This window comes from Atractosteus spatula, chromosome 11, assembly GCF_055471065.1.
Source record: "Atractosteus spatula isolate fAtrSpa1 chromosome 11, fAtrSpa1.hap1, whole genome shotgun sequence".
Classification (NCBI taxonomy): domain Eukaryota; kingdom Metazoa; phylum Chordata; class Actinopteri; order Semionotiformes; family Lepisosteidae; genus Atractosteus; species Atractosteus spatula.
Genome location: NC_142716.1, coordinates 15,451,514 through 15,475,684, shown reverse-complemented (window position 1 = coordinate 15,475,684; position 24,171 = coordinate 15,451,514). Strand labels below are relative to the sequence as shown.

The window sequence follows — 24,171 nt, the reverse complement described above, 5'->3', positions numbered from 1 at the left end:
GAATAGAGGGTATAATCTGACTTGCACTGAGTTAATCAAACACTACACTTAATAGTGTGGACACTCACTATTCTCTACCTTTTTGCAGAGATACTCAGTGATCCTCTTTGAAACTTGAACTCCAGACCACTCTCCAAATCAGTGCCCACAGTTGGCCGGGTCTAACATGGTAAGAAAATCATCGGCCCTCCATGCACAAGCATCCCCTGTGCCTTCCTTTGCATTGTCAGCAAGAGCCACCATCAGTTTGCTTCGTAACACTAGCCCTGCCCAAGAGACAGAGGTCTATGTGATGAAGGGAGGAGGGCTAAGCAGTGCGCAATGAAGAGGAAAGAGCACACTGTCCCCGTCCCTCCCACACTGATATGAGGGTCACATCAGTGTGCCAAGCCGATGAACAACTAGCAATTCCAAACTGGGCTGAGTATATAAAGAAAAATGATTGCCACAAAAAATGCAGGGAAAGGGGGCCGACCCCAAATATGCAAGACCAGCAGAAAAGAACAAGGAGCACTGACGCAGAGCAAACATTGATTTCTAAGTGATTGTCTAGTCCTCACTCTCTACATCAACCGTGCAGAAAAGAAGCAGCCATGCAATGTTGTCATCACACGCAGGCAATGCAAGAGCTAATCAAAGACAACAAAGGCAACAAAGAGGCAATACACAGTGTGATATCTGAACACAACAACAAAAAAAAACACTAACATATTTCTTTAATCCACAGCAGCTGCTGGGAACTTAAAAGGTCAGTTTCTTAAGTCACTGCAATTCACTTCCCTGCCGTAATGCATGACTACTCGAGTAAAAGACGCGCCGAACTTCACAGTACCCGCCCTGGCGACAGGGTTTCAGTCTTAACTCAAGAGTAACAGAAAGCTCTGAGAGAGAAACCTGAGCAACACTAGGCTTTGAAATAACTAAAATCAACAGGAATTGCTGGGGCCACTTTCCAAATGACAACCAGGTGGCTTACTCAGCTCATGCAATTTACCACAAATTGCAGAAAAGAGACACTTCCATCCTACCAAGATCTGCTGGTTAACATATTTGTCAAGTTGCCAGTTGCCTCTTTCTGAACATCTTTCTAGACATGCTTTTTTTTACCATTTTTCTTTTGTAACATAAACAATACCATGGCAGTGGTGAAAATACAATGGTAGCTGTGCTTTATGATGAAGAAACAATGGCGCTTCTCAGTCACTAAAGCATATGGCACAGATCCTTGGCCTGTGGCTGTAGAATCCCCCCCATTCCGTCTGCCTGGGCATAGGGCTGAGGGCACCCAGCAGCATCAAACCAGTTCTATTCCATCCTTGTCTTTCTATTGAGTAGTCCTGCAGTTCAAAGACTGCACCGCTTAACAGAAGAACACCAACGGCCTAGTTAAGAGAAAAGCATGCCTATTTAATATTTCAGGTATTAAGATCAGTGCATACCATGTTGCACGCAAGCATCCCAATGTCTACAATGTGTCTCAGAATTAGTGACTCAGGTGTCTCAGCTCTTTATCTCCAGTCTACAAACTGGGGAAGAGTAAAGGAACACAACTTTGGGTGTTAGAAAGACAGGGCGGTCAGCAAAGATAATAGAACGATGACATCTGTAAAGGAATAGGAGGTGGTTAAAAAGCCTGGACTTGGAACAGATCACTGTGAAGAGACGGAATGCTTGTTTAGTGAGAGAGGGGGGCTAGTAGTCCAGGGAGGAGGAGAAGGAACAACGAAGAGTAAGGGAAGAGGAAGTCTTGTTTCCTTTCTCTTTATAGATCCGTACACCACACGCCACAAAAAGAAAGACAGCCACACTTTCTGTGAAAAAAAAACATGTTATTGCACAGTAACATCATTTTAAAATTCTGATGTTCACTTAATGATGCTCTTCAAATAAAATCTGCTGCTGGGCTGTGGCAGACGCGGTGCTGTGAGATGAACAGCAACCCATGAACCTTGGTCTTGCTGAGATAATGGGACAGGCAAATGTAATGTACCAGTTTCCCCCTGGGCCAATCATTAGGGGTCTATCTAGGACTGTATGGAACCAAACACCGAGACTGATTAAAGAGCTCCTCCAGTAATCAGGAATCTGTCTTGCTTGGTGTTCTTTTGAATTTCCCCCATGAGGTTCTAATTAAAAAGTGTGCGCCATAAAATTAGATTTTTTTTCTTTACAGCACGATTACAGCAATAGTCATGAAGTGTCCATCACCCAATTAAAACAAAGCTGCAGACACACAGCGATTTGAATGTACCCGATTCTCTCACAGCTCTGTTTCAGCTCTTGCAGACTTTCTGTCTTGTTGACAAGAGCACTGTGCAAACCTGTTCCTTCAGATTGACAGGACTATAGTTCTCCATAACCGATACTTGAATTTGGTCACTCTAGCTAAAACCACATCAACTGCAGGCACATTATTTACCCAGGAAGTTATTTGTCTTGCGATGATATGAACATAAGTAATTAAGATAAGAAGAAATAGAGAGAAAGAGAAAAATATCTTACAAGCACCATCCACAAGAATTATCAGGACTCTTTAACAACATGTAGTTACAATGAATTCTGGGTATGAATATTAATTACAGGAGATCTTTCCCTATCACTCTTGGTTGACAGAGAAGTCTTATAACTTCCGGCTCTTGCATATACAACAAAGTTCCCCCTTATTAAAACTTACAGTGTGCTCAGTCTTCATCTAATTCAGGGTCGCGGGGGAGCTAGAGCCTATCCCAACAAGTGACAGCCACAAGGCAGGGTACACCCTGAAAGGGACACCAGTCCATCACAGAGCTGACAAACACACTCACACCAAGGGTCACTGTCCCAGATGATACCAGTATGTCTTTGGACTGTGGCAGAAAACAAGAGCACTGGGACATACAACTCCACACAGATACCACCCCATGTCCAGAAGTGAACACAGGGACACAGTGCTGCGAGGCAGCAATGCTAACCACTGTGTCAGCCTTTTTGTTATACTGTGAGACCGAATTAATATTCAAACCCATTAGGGTCAGCTTCAAGAGAAACCTATCACACCACTTACAGTAGGTATACTATGTTTTGAGGAATACATCATGCATGGATTTTTGGATACTGATAAAATGATTTTTTATGCTGATTAATTGATCTTTTATGACTAAGTGTGATACACTCAAGTGCAAAAGCACTAAATCACAGAGGTAATTGGCTTATAGGTCATGAGGTGATTCAACCCGTTGAATGTCAACCCTTGAGAATATCAAGGAAGAAAAAAAACAGGAAGGAACCAATATGTCCTGCTTATGAAGAGAACAATGCCTCTGTACCACTGGCATGTTAGAGTCCAGACTAAGCCCACACCATGTAACCCATTACCTGGGGCATTCTTGGCCAGCAAATTCTAACCAGCAAGATGTTACAGCCATCAATGCCAGGCCACCATCTGGGAGTCATGACACCTCACAAGACATTATCTGCAGCCTGGTGCAAAGCATGTGTCGCAGACAGAAGCTTGAAAGGCTTCCACTGATGGCCACACATGGTATTAACCTGTACTATCACAGCACTTGCACTGTTTGAACAAGACATAATGAATTCACCTACAGAATGTCATGTCTGTTAAATGTCAGTGCACCTGCTACAATGTCAGTGTACCTTCTCATTTTCAGGATAAAAACTTGGAATATTGTTGCAGTTCCTTCTGAGGCTCTGTATAAAGAGGATGATCTCAGACCAGCATGAATTCAATCATCAAAATTAAGAATCAAAGAAGGTTTTGATTTCCCTCCACAATGGAGACCACAGCTACACAAACACAGATGCTGCCTTTTATTTTTGAGAAGGACCATGATTCTAATGCTCCTGCATCCTTGCAAAATACAAATTCTGATTCAGATGTTTACCATGGAAAACAACAAAAAGCAGAACAAGAGAAAAGAAGAACCAGGACTCTTTGGTTCTCCTCTATAAGGGAACCCCAGAGTTTTGCTGTGTGCATACAGCAGCATACGAGTTAGAAAAAGGGAATCTGTGGGCTCTTTTTGGCACGGAACAGTGCAGACAGGATGCAGAGTAATCAATTCTCTCTTACAGCACCAGGGCTGGGGTCCAGCATTTAGACCCAGAGATATCATTAATCTGCCGCACTTCAGGGGCTAACACAAATTACACTGCAGTAAGGAGAGGCAAAGCAAGCTATCAAAGTTGGGATTTATTGTGTGTTTGCTTACGTTCTCATTCTCAGCAGATAAGATTACACTGCGCTACATTAGAGCATTAAAAAAAACTCCATGAATGAGAACTAGATAGGCAGCCTGCAGCATTTGTTGCTGACTTACTGAGATCTGGTTTAGTTTAAAAACAACACGAGAAGCTTTGTTAGACTCCAGATACTTGGGTGCATTTATCAACAAAAACTCTGTTTGCCTCAACTGCATCTTTTTATTCTTTTCCCTAAAATCAAATGACTTAATACTGAACATTTCCACATTTTCGGGTATCAGCTGAATTTCAGCAAGGGTTTGTCTATTAATATACATTTGTGTATTTAGTGTAAGTATGCTATAAAATAGAGTATTTTGTACCGACTGAAATCACACTGTTTCATTTTCTGTCCAAACCTTTTCAGGCCAGACTTTTCCCTGCATCTTTACAACTGATTCATAAGAAAACTGCCAATTATTTATATTTGTCTCAATTTAACAGATGTTAAATTAACAGTAGTAAAGGTAAAATAAATTGCTGTTTTTATCTAGCTTCTTTTGTACTGTAGAGTTTATCGCAGGTAGCCAAGAAACTCAACACAGAGTACACCAAGAATGCAGAATAGCAATATCTCCTGTGTGGAGCCTGTCAAGCAGTGCACAGAAGACGGAATGCAGTTAATAAACCATACACGTTACATCACTGCTCCTTCTCTGCATTTTCAGTTGTATTTATTGATATAACCCTTTCTCCCAGCCTAGCAGCTTGGTTTATATGAGCTATGACAAACACATTCCTGTTCAGTAAGACCACTTCCTCCACAGACTTCTATCTGAATCAGAGAGGAGACGATCCAATTAATGGCTCCAGCCTGGAAAAAGAAATTCAAGAGGCTGCAAAACAACATAAAAGGTTTAAAACAATGAAAATATCTATATAGCTAAAAGTCAGAATCATCCTCTACTTGCTCATACATACAGTACAGTATGCAAACAATGCAATAACCATGGCATTACAATTTACCTTGGCATTCATATCTCTACAGGAGGCAAATTTATGCCAATGGCAAATCCCCACTTATTTGATTAGTAACAGTAACATCATCGTAGACAACACAACTTAACAGTGTTGACTGCAGCAGCGCTCAGAGGAATAAACTGCTTGCACACCTGGAATCTTTGAGTAGGTCAAAGATCAAGATGTGCAGGAAGGTGAGTGATGGAGGCATTAGTGCTCTCCAAGGCTTACAAGGACTGTAAGTGAGCAAAGGGAAAGGTATGCAAAATATATAAAGCAAAGGCAATTCTGGAGTTTGATCTGTTTACTTGTTTCGAGTTCTGAAGACAAAAAAAGCAGGAGGCCCAAAGCTATAACATAACAGATTTTTCAAAGATTAAGAAATTGCATTAAAAACAATCTCAGAAAAAAGTAATTATTAAAAAGTAAGTAATTACACAGTGATTGACGCATGTTTAATAAGAACAAAGCCTGCATGGGTAAATTTCATTTGTAAGCATCTCTGCTCGCACTGCCATCTCAAATATCAGCACCAGCACATTTCTGCAAAGCTGCCCCTGCCTGCTTTCATACATCTCAGCCAGGAGCGTCACTGAGACGCAATGCTGCAGAATCTAAATCAATACAGTTGCAAAACCGAGTCTTGCAGCTGTAAGAATAGAAGCACATTCCTCCCTGCTTCCAAAAAACGTCTGCAAGAGCTGACAGTCCCCAGAAGCAGAACTTTCCAAAATCCTCACTCTCTAAATCACGAATGTCGAAAACATGAATGTTTCCCTGAAACAATACTCTCCTCTTCATAGAATGATATTACACACTGGAACATTTTTCCCATCCATCTATCTCTCTTCTGCCTTGTCTAAACAGTACAATTGCGAAATAGATCAGGCTCCCTTTGCTTTTGGTTTGTATACTGTGCAGGGTCCAATTAAACAGCAGTCTCTCCAGTACGTCCAATAAGGATTCAACAGCAACCAGCAAAACCTCAGAAAACAACAGAGTTCAATTGCCTCCAGCCAATTTCTAATTTCTTCTAAATCCTACACAGTGGTATAAATAAATGGCAGACTCACTTGGCTTTGCATTCTGTATGTGCGTGTGCAGTCTTGCTTTGCTTTTGGCATGTTCCACTGTGACATCTTTACAGTTCCACATGGCACTGACATTACAAGCGTGACTTATAAAACACCAAGCTGTTCCTCTGTTCTCTGGCCCACACCAGAGACATGCAGCCCCGCAGTGAAGCCATAGAGACAGACAGCCCAGAATATGGAAACATCTGTCCACTGCCAGTCAGGCCAGCTGCAGAGGGGGAGCAGATATCATTTGGAAGGTGTAGCATGTGTGTTATTATGAGCAAGGTCATTCTGGCCAGCCAGCCAGAATGATCTCCCCAGATCAAAACCATGCTTGCTAGTTTCCATATTAAGGCTCCAGGTGCCATTGTTTTACGAGGAATCAATTTAACAAGAACAAGCAATATTATTTGTTATAACTCTCACGCTTTGCATGAAATGGAAACTTTGCCTGCATTTAACATTCAAATGCCAAAAACAACTGAAGGGGAAAAGCACAACAAGTACTGTATATTTGCAGGTACAGCAAAAGTATTACCGAGCTGCTTTAAGGGATTTCCTGCATGCTCATAATTTGGGGTATAAAGAAAGAAAGAAATAAGCCAATAAAATAAACATCCAGCAGTAAGATGACAAACTTGGGAGCAGGAGACAAAAGGGAGAGGATTAGCATGTGAAAGAAGTCAGAATCCATCCATCCATTTTCTAACTGCTTCATCTAAATCAGATTTACAGGGGAGCCAGAACCTGTCCCTGGAAGGTATGGGACGCCAGTCCATTCTAGGTTAGGTATACAGGCAAAAATACAGACATGTGCCACCCAGACCAATTTTCCCAGAAGGCAATTAATAATAATAATTGTTTACACTTATAAGCCATATACAATTTCTTGCATTAGGAATTTGACTTTTCACATACCCCAGCTTGCTCTCCATAAGACACAGACACACAGACAGGGAGAGAAGCTTGGGGTCAGAGCGTAGGGTCAGCCATTGTACAGCGCCCCTAGAGCAGTTGGGGTTAAGGGCCTTGCTCAGGGGCCCAACGGAGAAGGATTCCTCTTCCGGCCACGGAATTTGAACCGGCAACCTTTCAGCCACAGGCACGATGCAACAGCAGACGTAGTGCACTCGCCACACATCAGCTCTCAGTGGGGAGGAGAACAGAGTAATGAAGCCAATTCATAGATGGGGATTATTAGGAAGCCATGATAAGGGCCAATGGGAAATTTACCCAGGACACTGGATTAACACCCCTATTCTTTTCGAGAAATATCCTGGGATTTTTAATGGCCACAGAGAGTCAGGACCTCGGTTTTACATCTCATCCGAAGGACAGCGCTTTTTACAGTATAGTGTCACCATCACTATACTGGGGCATCAGGACCCACATAGACCGCAGGGTGAGAGCCCCCTGCTAGCTCCACTAACACCTATTCCAGCAGCAACCTCAGTTTTTCCCAGGTCACCCATCCAGATACTGGCCAGGCTCACACCTGCTGAGCTTCAGTGGGTTGCCAGTTGTGAGTTGCAGGGTGATATGGCAGCTGTCTTAATTAACCTAGTCCTGTGCTTTCAGGCTGCAGAAGGAAAACACAGCGCCCGCAGGAATCCCACACAAACATGGTGAAAACATACAAACTCCACACAGATAGCACCCCAGGTCCAGAATTGAGCCTTGAGCCCAGGCACTGCCAGGCAGCAGTTCTAACCAAGGCACCACTGATGAGGTTTCTAAATATTTCCAAGGCATAAAAAGACAATTCGCGAGCTAAACTCCTTGCCCAATGACAAAGAACAGCATCCCCATAAAGACATGTACATAACGTTTGCTAGGATACTGGTCACACAAATCAATGCTAAAAGGCCTGTTTACTGTATCGAACACTGGTTTCCTCCTTTATGCCGCATCTAAGACATGTTTAATTTAAAGGGGATTAACTGGTGTGGAGAAAAAGTAATTCCTTAAATCATGCAGAACACAAATTACAATTTGAAAACAAAGAGCAAGCACAGATCTAAAAGACCGCACATTCTCTACATTTTTAATAGTCGAATCAAGGCACCAGACTCTTATTCTTGGACTCTTATTATATGCATACCTGTATAAATAAATAGACCCAGTCATATACATATGGTCAAAGAAGAATGAAGATTTTGCAGAAGGGTGAAAAACAGCAGCAAGATTTGCCAGTTGATTAAAAGGCTGTTAAAGAAGCAATCAGGGCAAAAGGTAATTCCATCAAGCAAACGCAAGGCCCTCAGACACCAGAGCTAATCCCTGCATCCGCAATGTGCTTTAAGATTAATTGCCAAATCTAGTGCAAGACAGAGGCTCAGCTGTAAGGAGTCTCTACAATTACAGAGACGCATGGAAACATTTAACTAACAGCTAATCAGCTACCAACAGAACGCATACTTCTCATTTCTGGCACGCTGGCATTGTAATTTCAATGCATCAAATTACCCCCCAATTTACATGCAGCAAAGAAAGACCATTTTCCATTCAAAACTGACCCTCCCCACTGTGTTCATTGCCAGCAACACATTAACATCACAGCAACGACGTCAAGGCTGTAACACAAACATAGCTGGTGGCTTACTGCACATACTGCTTCATTGTTCCTTTGTGTGTGGCTAAATCGTTCAAAAGATGCTATTTACTGTATATGGAAGGTATCTGAGCACTGAACATGGATGCTGGATGTCTTCAATCACTGTCTATTCCTTTAAAGAGACAGGGTGCATTATAAACTGTCTCAAACCACTGTTTTTTTCTCCAGTTAAGCAGTAATTAGATGAACAAAAGCAAAAGCCTTGAAGCCTTGGTGCCTCTCAAGGTTTCTTCCTACTTTAACCTGAGGGACTTTTTCCTTGCCACTGTCACCTTCGGCTTGCTAAATGGGGGTTCAGGCCCGGAAATCTGTAAAGCTGCTTTGTGACAACGTCCATTGTAAAAGGCGCTATACAAACAAAACTGAATTGAATTGAACAGCAAATGTGGGAAGAGGGAGGTATAAAGTAAAGAACTGTTCTGTAGCTATTCTGCATCGAAAATGATTTAACAGATGACACAGGGCTTTTGCGCTGAGAGGACAATCTAATCTTCCCTGTCTGGTGAAGCCCTTCTGCGATGTTTTGTTCAGCCTATGTGAACTCGTGAGAAGAGAGGGTCTGTGAACACTGCACAGGCACGCAGAGGCTCCCGGCTCAGAGAGCAGCCGTGACGGACACAGACTTTAACTCAATCAGAAAGCCGAGCCTCCCGCTGGAAGCCCGAAAGGAAGCAGTAGGAATGATCAGGATCGAAAGGGACATGCCCGGATTCCTGCCCCCGAAGCTCCATCCGATCCGCAATCTGTTATCTCATGAATCGGCTCTCCCCCCCCCTCCCCCGATTCACTGTTCACAAAAAAAAAGGCAGCCCTGTTTTCATCTCCGGAGTGCAGTCTCGGCTCCTCGCTCGGGCCAGGGAACAAAGCAGAAGGCGGTGGCGGCGGTGGGGTGGCAAGGCTGGGCACTGGGGGGCTCTCCAGCCCTGCCACACAGGAGGGCTTCCCTTCTGCAGGGCCTAGCGGGACCCCTGCTCCCTCCCCCTCTCTCCCCTTCACTGCCAGCACAGCCCTCGACGTGCGTGTCCGAGTGAACATTCCTGCACAAGCACACTTTCACTGAAACAGGATGATGACGATTATACATACAGTGTCTATACAAGAATAGGTACAATCATATAGACATGCATCCCATGCTAATAGAGCACACTACCATCAAAGCAAGCAAACACAGGTGAAACAAACAATGTTTTTTCCTTTTGGACTGTTGTTTCTATATTAAAAAGCACAAGGCAGTCCCTGAAGAAGGGATATTCTTTAAACACAGCATTTTTACACATCTTGTTTAGACATAGTAATACAGCAGGAGTAAAGGAGAGAGGAGAATGTGATCTGAACAGTTTTTATCCTTTCAAAAACAAAGATACACCCCTTTTCTATCACTAACATCACACGCACAGAGCAGAGCTACTTCACGAGAACAAGAAAATGGCTTTGAAAAGCAAATTAACTTTCAGCAGTCTCGATGTGCTGATTCATGAGGTGCCAAGTCAGAAGTGGTTCGTGTCGCAGGGCTGGATCTCAGAACTACCCCGTGCCTTGAGCACCAATTAGATGGAAAGAAGTCACCATACTGGGACTGCCCTCTGTCAAGGGAAGCAGGATGTTTTTGTTTTTCAGCTCTTCAACATGGCAGAAGCCCAAAGGTTAATAGCCATAAAAGGCCAAGTACATGTCATTTTTACCACTCTGTTTAACATCGGTGTAGCGACACACCAAAAACATAGCCCGTCCTAATAAATAAAACATAACTATAATAAATAAAACCTGTGATGCTTGCTTTTCCAAGTAATATAATAGTCATTTATTGGGGATGCATAGAAACAAAGATGAAGACACTGAGTAAATACAGTCAAGCATTTCTTATGTAAAATAAAGAGAGAGTCTCTTTTCTGTACTGAGTTCGAACACCCCCAGTCAGGCCCTTAACGCCACTGAAATCAGTCAGAACACTGAACACTCCCAGACCACCTCTAAAAACCACTGAAATCAATCAGAACACTGAACACTCCCAGTCCGGCCCTTGGTGAGAATACAGAAGCATGAAGAGCTACACGCGAGAGTCATCAGGATCTCAGGAAAATCTGCTTCTGAAAACATTTCACTTCCTCTGCAGCCTTGAGGCTGCCCTTGTCTGCCTGTCTTAACAGCTTTAGAATAAAATCAATGAATGTGAAGGACAGCACACAGCACAGAAAGACACAACAAGCAAAAGCTTTTTTTTCTACTTCCTGCTTGACTAAAAAAAAACATGAAAAGCCAAGAAAGTCAGTCTTGACTGTAGGGTTCTGCTTCAGGCTCAGCCCCTTGCTCCCAGGAGCCTTCAGATGAGAGCTGTCTGGGGAGCTGTCTACATGCCCTTGCAATGGCAAGCGTGGCTGAAGAGGAAGGAAGTAAAGTCACCACACAGTGCCAGTTTAAAATCAGATTAGCAGCCAGAGACAACAGGTCATGGTTTCTATTTTCTCCTGCCTGCTTTAATCAGAATATCAACACTGACTATAAGTGATGACAAGGACGAACAGCTTAATCACCCCTGACCGATAACATAGCCTTGCCTATCTGTGCTTATGGGCAGGATGGATCTACACACGATTACTCACTTTCACAATATATACAGTACATCAATATTTATATCCTAATATGGGAACAATTTCACAATTATAACCCTGGGCATCAAAGACCTTCAAGTGTAAGAAAGCAGCATAAAACAAGGTTCTATTTAAACTGAATAACGCAAAAAAAATACATTTTAATCATACAGAAGTTGCTTGATGTGATACAGAGGGCAGGAAAACTCAACGAATCTCAGCCACATCACACATGAACTATGTGCTGCTGGTGAAGCCGAACACAAGGCATGGGCCCTTTCTTCCATGGGCTTGGACAGGCTGCTACACGCCACATTCGGCACTGCCCTTCCCAACACAGCAGTGCCAGAAGTGGAAACTTACTAAACACACCAGCAGAATGATAAAACTAGACTAGATCTATAAACCCTAGCTTCATTATATTATATTAAAGATGTAATTCATCCTTCCATTTACTTTATCCAATGCAGGGTTGCAGGAGAGCTGAAGCCTATCCCAGCAAGCTGCGGGCACAAGGATACACCCTGTCCATCACAGGGCAACCACAAACACAGACCTAAACACCAGGGCCAGTTCCCCGAGAAGCTAGTCAACCTACCAGTCTTTGGACTGTGGGAGGAAACCAGAGCACCAGGAGGAAACCCACACAAACACAGGGAGAACATACAAACTCCACGCAGACAGCAGCCCAGGTTTAGATCTGAGCCCATGGCCTCGGTGCTGTGAGACAAAAACGCTAACCACTGTGCACTGTGTGTAATCTTTAAATATAATTACTAGTGTATATATATTTATGATTATTAAGATTACATTGTAAATGTTGCATGAACATTTAAAGGGGCCCCTTTCAGGGGATAGGGACTCTATCTCAGGGGAGTGAGTTTGTGTCGCAAATCGGGCGCCAGGTCCTCCATGTTGGAGGTTGGGCAGAAGGCTAACAACCCTGTCCTGTAAAAAATTAAATGTTACAGAAACAGCAACAGTGTGTTGCTGCCTCTACATGCCAGAAGGCATAATGGGCAAAACATCCATTAACATTTAAACGTTGCATCTGCATGTGCAATGCAAATTTATGTTTTCTGTTTTTATTAAGCATATTCCTTTCCTTCTGATTTATTAAACTTACACCAGTAATGCCTGGCACGATTATTTATAAATATACACGCAGTTGTCCAGTTCACCATGATGGTTACATGTACCAAATATCAAAGGACAATTATCACTCATTAGCATAGGGATTTTGAACCTCAATTAAATGTTTTTGATGATTTGACTTCTTAGCTGTCACACTTGCGTGACCTTATCAGTTGAATTGGGCACAGGTGAAGGAGTGATTTAACCTTCCGAACGTGAAGCCTGCTGACAATCAGGAGAGAGAATCTCAGAAAGGAACCGATATGCCTGCTTGTCAAGAGAAAAAGGTCTTCATTGCAGCAAATGAAGACATTTGCAAATCAGCAAAGAGAACCTATGAATCACCATCACTGCACTCTACCCTGCACAGGAAACCTTTCACCTCCACTGAGCTGAACGCACCAGTCCTTTAAAGCCTGACAGGCCGAGAATCACCATGACTACCCTGTCGCATCCTTCTGCTCTACAAGGACCTCTTAGGATTGTTTCAGGTTGTTTTACAAGGAGTTTTCACACATGTCAAAATATATGCCCTCTCAGCTTTGAAGAAAATAAGATGTTTTTGGTTCTGACTGACATCTGAACATGCATATTCACAAAATAATACATTACAAAGGTTCTGGGAAAGAATGCAGAAGTGACAACCTTAGAAGTGCTTGCCAGAGCAAGTCGATGAAAATACTGCACATGCCATCTTAATAACCCCTCTGACGAACAATTCAATAAAGGATCATTTCACTGTCTGTTTGTGGCCTGACGTAAAGGTATAAAATGCAGCAGCTGGACTTTCCTATTATTTTTTATTCCAAGTACTGCAATGGACTGGCATCCCATCCAGGATGTATCCTGCCTTGTGCCCATTGCTTGCCAGGATAGACTGTCTCCCCAGTGACCCTATATTGGATGAAGCGGTTGGAAAATGGGTGGATAGATCATTCCAAACACATTGACCTTATTAAAATTCAAGTATGTAGAAATAAATGTGCATTTTAAGAGCCAATATAAGTCACCTGCACTATGCAACAGCAAAGCAATTTCTCCTATGCAGTAGATGGTTAATCATAGTACAGAATTACTCAGCCAACTCTTTAAGTTCATATACGATAAGGGTAGCATTTGAGAAACAGTGCTCTTTTCACTGTGTTTTTATGCTTTATCACAAGGTCAATACTCAATGGTGACACAGTTTGGAGACTCAAGTGCTTCTAAGCTTCTTGACTGTGGCTTTTAAGTGTTTGAACAAACTTACTGAAACTTCCAAATTATATCTCAACCTTTCATTTAGCCAGATTGTTTTAGAACTATCATAAACATGCTATGCAAAATCAACCTACGTGAACACCCTCTGTTATCCATACCCCCTGTCATTTTCTTTGACTGTGACTCTGAGAAGAAGAAAGGTGGGAGAGTCCTTCAGAGATCTTTCATGGCATTGCAGTAAGAGCTTTAAGTGTTTGTAAAAAGTGAACAAGTGACTTGGAGAAAGTCAGGTCCCCTATGCTGATCTGTTTTTATGTCATTCTTACTGTACCCTTGAGAAACTTGTCTTTTGCCGTTACATTTAAATCATCTTATTTAAATGAAACTATACTGTGTTCTCTGCCAACTGGGGTGGATTTCCCATTGTATACGGCACGTTTGCTTTTTTAGTCAAAGGCTGCAAATAAGGGAAGAGCAAGAAAAAGAGCCATTTCTTAACACTAAAGGGCACATAGTTAACATTAACAGGACCACGGGACTCAGGTGTCTGTAATATCATGGCCCCCTGAAAAGATCTCTTTATCAAAAATAACAGGACTTTGGTAAAAAGAAATCGGTTTTGGTGTCAGACTATATGAGAACGTGTACAGCATGTGTAGGTGTGCCTGAGTATCAATTATACCTATTGCAGCCCATTAAACCTTAGGCAACCGCATTAAACCACAAGTTCAGACTGTGGTGTACTCTGGCCTGCTGTGGTTTCATCAGCCTGTCACAGTGAACCACAGCATGCTGCAGAATCTCAAAGAGCCACATCAGAGAGAGCAATGTGCCAGATGGGACAGCAATCTCTCAAATGTGTGTTCTCTGCCTAGGTCCACGCCATCAACACGGTAAAAGACTATGGGAATGCATGGCTATCTCGAGTTATTAACCTGACCAAATAATTCATGTCAGTTCATTTCAGATGAAAGAACACATACCCCATAATATTACAACAGTTTGTGGTTTTACTGTAAATAAAACATAGTAGGGGGGATCCTGTGTGATTCAACCAGTAAAAGTGTGTGCCTGGAGTTCAGGTGCTGTTTTAAAGTTGCCATTAGCAGAAGTCCAATGGCTGAGCAGGAGGTACCCTCAACTTGCACCTTAATGGCCAACCATTAGGTGTGCCAGAGAGCAATGAGACTGTGGTGTTGCTGATCAGCGTTCAGGATCCCAAACTGGGGAAGTAACATAGGAAGAATACCACTTGAGTCCAGATTGAAACAAATGCAGTACTCACTGGAAACTCAACCACTCAGTCCCAGTTGGCAAAAAAAAAACACCGGCCTGCTTTTCCTGATCAAGAATGAGAATATAACAAGAGATTCGAAACAAGATAAGGCCAAACAGGCCCATCTAGTCCATTTCAGAGTAAGTAAAAAATTGATCCAGGGATCCAACCCAGACGTTCCTTGAATGAGGCCAACATATTGGTTTGTAGCACATGACTGGGTAGTTTGTTCCATACTCCCACAATCCCACTGAGTAAACAAGAGCCACCTGTTCGCGATTCTAAATGCACTTCCCTGTGGTGTCCTCTCGTTTGTGTTTTACTGGGGTTTTTTTAACAGAAATGTAAGTTTAAAACACTTACATCAGGTCCCCTTGTAGTCTTCTCTGTTCAAGACTAAAAAGATCGGGTTCTTTCAGATGCTTTAAGCTGGTGTGCAGGGGCGGATTCTGTTGACACAGCTCTTCATCAGCAGGAAATCTTAATTCGCAGCGTAGCCACACAGTTTATATTTCTGGTTAAGAAATGTATAATTATCCTGGCCTAAATTTATTTCAGAAGTAGACCTCATGTAAACTTGTCCTGAAAAAATACTTAGCTTGGACATGCTTGCAGTAAATACAGTATTTATCCTACTGCAACAGTTGCTTCTACTCTTAACTATTATCTCACAAATGTTTGTCCTAATCCAGACTGTTATTAAACTTTAATAAGTTACAAATTAACAACCTATTAAATCTTACTGTTTACTACGTGTGCTCATTGTAATGTTCCTACACCTTCGTTTTCTAGATTTGTTCATATTCACCTAAAGTTAACTGGATTTCAGGCTTTTCCTCTATACTGTACTTATGTACTGTGTATTGAATGAAGCATACAGACTTTTGCTCAAACATGGGTTAAGAAACTGAGAAACTGTAATTGCAAAATAATAATAAAAAGGTTTATCACATGACCATTCCATCGATTATACTCATGAGACTCAGAAGCTCATGGTTACATTTTGTAAGCAGAGATTCTTGGAAAAATTCAGTCTAAGATTAACTGAAGTAACAGTTTTCTTACATTACGATGTTTTTATGGAAAGCCTTGTCCAAAATGATGACTATCGTCACATTCCCACTAATCCGCCATCTTTTGCATTTGATCCAGAACCCAGACCCCTTAGCTCTGATATTTTCCCCATCTATCTGCCAACTAGATAATAAAATGCCATCTGGGAGAAAATAATTGATTTTATACCAATCCAGTAATTTTCAAATTGCCAATATTCATGCCTTTTATCTTTAGATAAAATATGATTCACAGCACGATCTTCTCTCTCTCTTTTTGTTAGGTATTTCAGAAAACAGCCAGAAATAATAAAATAAGATTTGCATTGCAGTACTAAAATGTGTCACTTTGTCAACTCAGGATTTTCACCAGCACTTAAACCCAAAACAATTAGAATCTCAAGCTGCTGATAATCACTTTCCAAAGGCATCAGCATATAAAAAAGACATCAGTAGAGGGCCAAATTTTTGAGTTTCTGCTTCAAGCTATCTGGCAGTCTATTACTGAACTTTATACTATGCTGTATAAAGTTCCTTGTATCACTCGTAGTCTGTTTCACTTTTGCTTGATATTGTCACTGATATCCAGTCAATATACGTTTCACCAAGAGCCAGATTCATCACACTATAGTGGTGAGTCATGCTCGTTGTTCAAACACCTCTTGAAATAAAAAAATCACAATACACAAGACAGGTCTTTCATCAAACAGTGACATGCCTGAGGCACTGTAGGAATTTACATTTACACAATCTAAATAGAGGATAAGCTGTTCTTTTTTTGTAACCTACAAAACAAACCATGGCCTATTTTTTTTTACCATACAGGCTATGCACCTGCCTGTCATCATATATTCCCTGACATCATTGTTAGTGTTAGAGTGGCGCAAGGCTCTATACATCTGAATAGCAAACCTGTCTAGCAAGACGCCTTGTTGTTCATGTTGATGGGCCTGGCAGGTTGTTCATCACTGGAGGATCTGGTGCAGTTTTACAGGACTCACACTCACAATGGGCAAACAGAACACCCAACATGTTCTTGTGAAATAAAAGAGCAGCCTTGTCCCCAGTGCAGCTCCCCACTCTGGCCTGAAGAAACACGACTCCACGTTGGGAGATCACTCATCCCTTAACGTGGGCTGAAAGTGACACCTCAGGAGGAAAACTATCTCAGCTGTCTTTAGAAATGTTTCACCAGAAACTAAGGACGTAAGTAAAGTTAAACAAAACATCAAACAAAGTGTGTCTGTCTTTCACCACACCAAACCTTCTGTAGAAGAAATGTACTCGCAGTGAGTTGCCTCCTTCAGGGTAGTGTAACTCTGTTGTTTCCAATGAATAACAGGGTTCTGACATAAAATGTAAAACATGCTTGTGAAAAGACAATTTCTGACCATTTACTAAAGCATCAGTTCTATACACTACAGAAATAGCAAATAGAGAAATCTGGACGCCACGATCACAAGTCAACTGAATTCTTCAGTCCTGATGTTCTGTTTTTGAACGCCTATAAGGAAGGTCCCTTACACTTGGTGAATATATGACTGTTTACCAGCCAAGCTCAAAAACATAATTGACACTTCAAGTTTAAGAGCAGGACTGTTCTGTCACTGCAACAAGGAGCTGTAGGCCTTGTGGAAACCTTTTTAGAAAGCCACACTAGGCAGCAGCAATGACAAAAAAAGAAAACAAGACCAGCAAATCCAATGGAAGACATAATTAGTGAATTCAACAAAAACAAACAGCTCACCCAGCCAAAGCCATTTCACATGCATCCTAATCTACTAGACACAGGAAAGCTGAACAGCTCTAACGCGGCAGCCTTCATTAAATGTTGAAAGCAATAAACAGCATTCTGCATTTCCCCGACTCTGATGCACTGGCTTCAGAAGACACCCATAAGCACAGAATTTTAGGGTGGTTCTGCGATGCAAATTGCTGCATCATGGACAGAAGGCTGAGATCACCAGCCCAAGCTGGACTGCAGCCCAGCTGCACAAAACAAGACTACTAAATACAAGCCTCTACAACTCCTCAGCTCTCCCTAGTCCGATGTCTATACTTGCATTCATCACAAGTTTGCATTGTTCTCAGCATGTGAAGCCAGATTCATGTCAGTCTTATTGAAAACTCTTAATACACGTTCACTTTTTATTTGACATTATAATTTACATTACATACAGATATAAGCCTGGACCATGTATGAAACTATTATATTATTAATCATAATTAAATTTTGGCTGAAGCTTTGATCAAAAGTGACTAATGTTTGCACCCATATATACAAATGAGCACTTTACTGAAGCAATCAAGAGTACCAACGTACCTTGCCTGAGGCACGAACAGCAGTGCCACACCTCGGATATGAGACTACAAATTTCCAGATACAAGCCCAGAGCCTAACCACTACTCCACACTACAACAGCACCTGTATTTATTTGTCACCAGCTTGAACTGCAAACCGCAGGTGAACACAAGTCTTTAAAACAGAGATCGGAAGCCACTATCATCAAACACTGATGATACTACTATCCCTTACTATTTACTACTATCCCTAGTAAGGCCATCTCTACTCCCCAACAAGCTGAAGGACTCTCAAAACTTGGACATCAGGGCAAGAGTATTTCCTGCTTTTCATTTCAAACAAATCCTCAGATTCACAAGTGGAAAGTGAACATCTTTAATGGGTGGAAATTCTAAAATGTTAGAAATGTCTTAATTGATCGAAACCTCTAGCTCCAACCACAAAAAATCCAGAATAAAATGGGGCTGATTAAGCAAATGATTAGTTCCTATGATTTGGGAGGTAAAAGAGAACTCAGCTGGAATCAAACCATAGCCCCAGGCCTAGTGAGAACTCTAAGCAAGAGACAGCTGTTTCAGTCTAATCCCACCTACTCCAGACCGCATGGGATACAGAGTGCCTCCCTCAGAGATTAGTCTGGTTTGTGTGGGTTCCAGGTAATCCAATCAGAGAAAACACATTAGAGATTAATAGATAACTAATAGAGAAATCAGATGGAAATAACCAAAAGCTTGACTTACAAAAAGGTAAATTTGATTGGAGCCCTTTGCATTCACATTTGTCATGGTGTAGCTACTAGGCTATAGAATAAACACCTGGATGGCCATTGTCAGTGCAGTCTTATACAGTATGTTTATTCAGAATCTTTAGACAGTGCTTTGAATTATATGAAAATATCTGCAAAATGAAGACTAGGTAAGGGCAGTTACTGATATTTCCACATTATACAATTTATTATTCAATTATAATGGAAGTTGAGTTGAAGGCTTTGTATTTCAATATTCAAAATGAGCTTTAAAGAGTAGACTGTTGCAGTGCTCATTTCTGTTAATTTGTTCTCACTGCCCTCCAGAACATGAAGTTAAAGAACCCAGATTTGTTTTTGGAATCAAATATTAAAACCAGATAAGATTTGCATGAGCAGAGGGGTAAATGTTTTCACTACCTGGCCATAGCAGAGTGACCCACTTACATTTTTACAGATGGCGGATTGTCTTGGACTAATTACATTGATGAAGCAGAAAAACGATATACTGTATATAATAACGTTAACTCCACTTGTCTCACTGAGTACTGTTTATATTCCGAATTAAGTGGCAAGCTATACACCAGTCGGAGCTGGACCAAAAGACCAAACTGCTACGCAACAAGAGCCGTTTTTGGCGCATTTAAGAAGTATAAAATTTCTAAGGTTTGAAAAGAAACAATGCAAAAAAAACGTCCTTCCCTGTCAGTCTTCCCAACGGTTAACGAGATAAAACCCTCCAAACCGGAGAGATAGAAGACTTGATGAAGCAGCGAAAGTACAACGATTCTAGAGTGATTTGAAAAAGCCTTCACACCGCATCCCAAAAGTTGCTACCTTTAATTTAAGGATAAACCTAATTTTATATTGATATGAGACGCTGTTTGTATTTACAACCATAAGACTATTTCAGTTGAGGTTAAACGTTTAAAAGACATTTGATATTTAAACGACAGCTTTTTTGTCTGGAAACCGAGACGATCAGAAGACGAATGTAGTCGTGGATGATTTCCCGTGAGGATGATTCATTCTTAATGGACACAGCAAACCAGAAGCTACCCGAGTTAAAAAAAAACTATTGAAGTACCTACAACTCACCCTACAGTACCTTCATAGTGGCATCACTGCTCACTGGTAAGGGGGAGCGCGGTTGTGGGTATGAACGTCGCTTTCTTTGCCTCTACTTAGAAAGCGGGTACATAACATTGTCTTCAAAAGTGTAAGCACGTGTAACACCATCCAACAAAGTAGTCGTCCTTTGTTTTTATTTTAAAATAAAATAGATACTATGAATTACGTGTCTCTTCGACGACCGCTTCCCATTAGTTACAAAAACATAAAAAAACGTTAATCGAAAGGAAGTCACGTGTATTAAACGATATTCCAACTTAAAACCAGGTAAAAAGTTACTAACTATACCTGATACAAAAGCAGCCTTTGCCAAGCACCTGGTTTATTTTACCTTTAAATTCATGACGAGTTCCGTGACAATGCTTACTGCACATGGTAGGGCTCTGCCACGGTTCACGTAATTCATAGATTACTACCTCTCAGTAAATAATCCACATTCAATAGTTAATTTTTATTTATTACATTTGGTTTGTAAACACGCACACATATGGGCTTCTCATCATCACCTAAAATGTGTTTTGAGATGGCCTAAATTTGCGAATAAAGATAGTCGACTCACCGCATCCTTCCCGTCTGTCCCGCTCACCGGCTGATCCTTCTCCGAATTGCACAATTTTCTTTTGTTTTTATTTTCTGCCTTCTTCATTTCTCGATCGACAGAAAAACTAAACAATGAACGAAAAATAAATACTTCATGGAAGAAGAGAAGAAAGTGTCCATTACCCCCAGAGGGAAACGAGAAATTCAGATTATCTGAGCAAATGAAACCATAAAATAGCCGGGCTCCATCTTTTAGATGTTAGTCTTCGTCCAGATTTTGCCAAAAATCATTCTGTTGACGATTCGAACTTATGAGAAAAGTTGAAAAATATAGCGTTTGACAATTAGTAACGATTTTTCTTCTTTCGCCAGTTAAATTTTAAACTAAGTTTAACCATCCTTTCCACTAGCTAGTTGGAAGTACAATAGTAGTTGAAGCTTTTTCCTAAAATTTAATCCAGATCCAACTGTAGCTCTCCGTTCTCAAATTCATAACTAAAACAACCTTTATTCTTTAAAGGGAGACATTGGGTTATGTCGCAACACAGCCCATTAATGTTTTGGGGTGCCAGACCGTTTCGGGTAGCCGGTTAATTTCATTCGTTTTCTTCTCAGTTCATGACATCTGCAGATCTTTGTGCTGCCCAGCCGCCGCCAGGGAAAGCAAGTCCGGGATTTGCTCCAGAAATTCCTCTTTCCTTGGTTCGCTTCTTTAACCGGAGAGAAGCGCTGTTCATTTTATATATCCTGTCTTTTTCGCCGCGCGACTGCAGGTCTTCACAATATTAACCAGTCACATTTCGTTACACGTCTTTAGGCAGGTGTGCAACTGTACGAAAGCACATATCAGCAGTTCTGCTTTCCTCGACCTCCGGAGCTATCCACGTGTAAATATCATGCGTGTGTCCTTTGTCATTTACTCGAGTGGTGCTACTGACCGCTGAGCGAGGCAGCTGGAATTGAATTTTGAAGAACTGCAGAAACACCCAACAACATCCACTACGACAGACGAAAGGAAACCCTCTGTCCGTTTCCTGAAAATTCGCCGTAGGGGGGCACCATATTGGTGTACGGAATACCGCCACCCATTGAAGTGTGAGCGTTTTTGTGAGGCGCCGGTGACCATATTTCTGTACGGCGTGTTACGTCGACAATATGGCAATGTGGCCAAAAAAAGAAAATCGGAGTAAATTTTATGTTCTGCACCTCGCTGCCACCGTGTGGCTTAAGGATATATTTGTTACTCAGCACAGTTGGACACTATTTTCTAATGCTGTACACTCTATGATAGATGTCTTCTATACAATCAGTGTCTAAAATATTCCATCTGTTGGTTTCAGGAAAATAGGAACATTTTGAAGGTAATTGAAAAAACGAAAATACTTTTTGCCTGAACTTTGGCGATAAACTACTATCAACCACATATGCATGGCAGGCGAAATTACCTCTCATTTCGAACCTTTCCTTAATACTAGTACTTAGTTTATGAATAATATAACGAGAAAGGTCATTCTCTCATTACAGGCTGCAATGGAAATGTGAATACAGATGTTTTACTGGAGGCCTCTATAGTTACCCCAAGATCTTCTTAGCCTTTGCCTTTCATACAAACACTGCGCACTACTAATTTCTTAACATACTGAAGTGTGAGAGAGACCGGGGCTGTTGTATATGTTTCATCACAAGAGAGTGGAGAAAAACTGGGACTAGGGTGAAAGGGGATTTCTAAGAATCTGATACTAAAAGAAAAGCTTATGTTACATGGGACTTTAAGTGCATGCCTTTGTGAAGGATGGACAGAGACAGAGAGATGATCGGAATTTATTAAGGTTTATTAAGAAAGTCAAAACAAGGTCAGTACCAAATTTTAAACAGATTCTATTATACCCCAGAAAAATTGAAAAAGATGAAGTGGCATAACACAGGAATGTTTTCAAAATGTAACACACATAAAGGATAGGACTATTGCACTTATTATGGTATTGTCAGCACATACAGTCATTCTGGACCTCCACAGTGGGGAAATCTCTCAGGTACCTTAATATCTCAATTCCACTTACTCCCGTTATGTATATCCTTGATGATTTATCAAAGGTTAAAGTAGCAATTCAATATAAAAATACTTTTTTGACCCTCTCTATTATTGCTAAAAAAATAATATTGCGAAAACGGGTGGACAGTACAGGACCTTCGTACAAAGAATGGATTAAAGAGGCTGTATCACAAGTTAAATTTGAAAAGATTTCATATAATTTACAGGGGACTTAAACTTAATGAGTATAGGAATGTTTGGGGCCCATTAGAGATATACTTGAATGGCACTGGATGTTAAAAATATTAGAAGGAAGTTTCTGATTTTTTTTTGTGAATGTAAGATTTTTTTTGTTATTGTCTAATAAGAACAAAAATTAGAGAGTGAAAAAAATAATACTTAAAATAAAGAAGTCCTCCAAAGTTGGGGGGGCGGAGGTGGGTTAAAAAAAAAGAAGGTCCAAAGACTATCTTCAAATGTTTAGGGCTGCTAGTTGTGCAAGAAGAATGTGTTAAGGCAAGATAAGAGAGAGGATCTCATTGTGGAGTGGGGTGAGGTAGCAAACGTATTTGGAGCTGAATGGGACAGACAGAAAGCTGTAAGAGGGACACAGAGTAGAAAGCTGGACATTGGAACGTTTCGTTGTTTTTTTTGTGATAGCAAGTGCTGGCCCATGCCATGGGCACTGGCTGCTTTCCAGTAGCCAGGGTCATTCCTATTGGTTTAGTGAGAACAGAACACTGCAACCTTCACTGTGACATTCCAGACTGGAGATGATAGCAGAGCCAGGCCCTCAGTCTCCAGTCGGCTCCGCTGAGCCACTGCGTGCACGTCTATATTACTATACACACATCTTCAATCAGTCTGAATAAAGAGAAAATTAAGTTAAACTGTGTATAGTGCTTGACCTTGAACACAGCTTACTAAAAAACAACACAAAGACTGAGAGGGAGCAGCCATAGTCCTAATCAGAAGTCTATGCCCCCAACTTTAGCCCACATTGTATTCTTGATAACTAAATTGTCAAATAAATATTGGAGACACATTTTATAGAAAATACATGACAGATGCCATAAAACACAATTGTGCTTGTGTTTAACAAGGAACACTCAAATATTATACAAGGTCTCGCAATATTTCATTCCAGTTAAGCGGCCTCCTTCAGATTTTCTATGTTTAAACAAATCCAATAAATTATACTACAGAGTGCAGTACAGAAAAGCAGCGATGAGACCACCCAATTACCTGAATCAAACACAGCAACATTTCATTGTGAGATAAA

General features: G+C 41.2%; 1 protein-coding gene across 4 annotated transcripts in view; it reads right to left on the bottom strand.

Annotated features, from left to right (window-relative positions):
• mast2 (microtubule associated serine/threonine kinase 2) overlaps positions 1–21,871 on the bottom strand; it is a 172,267-nt gene extending 150,396 nt beyond the window's left edge. For all 4 annotated transcript variants that reach the window (XM_088927342.1, XM_088927343.1, XM_088927344.1 and 1 more), the window contains exon 1: positions 20,877–21,871. In XM_088927342.1, coding sequence (XP_088783468.1) covers positions 20,877–20,963 — 87 coding nt within the window. In that variant the 5' untranslated portion in view covers positions 20,964–21,871. The remainder of the gene's footprint in view (positions 1–20,876) is intronic.
• Between the last annotated feature and the right edge of the window lie 2,300 nt (positions 21,872–24,171).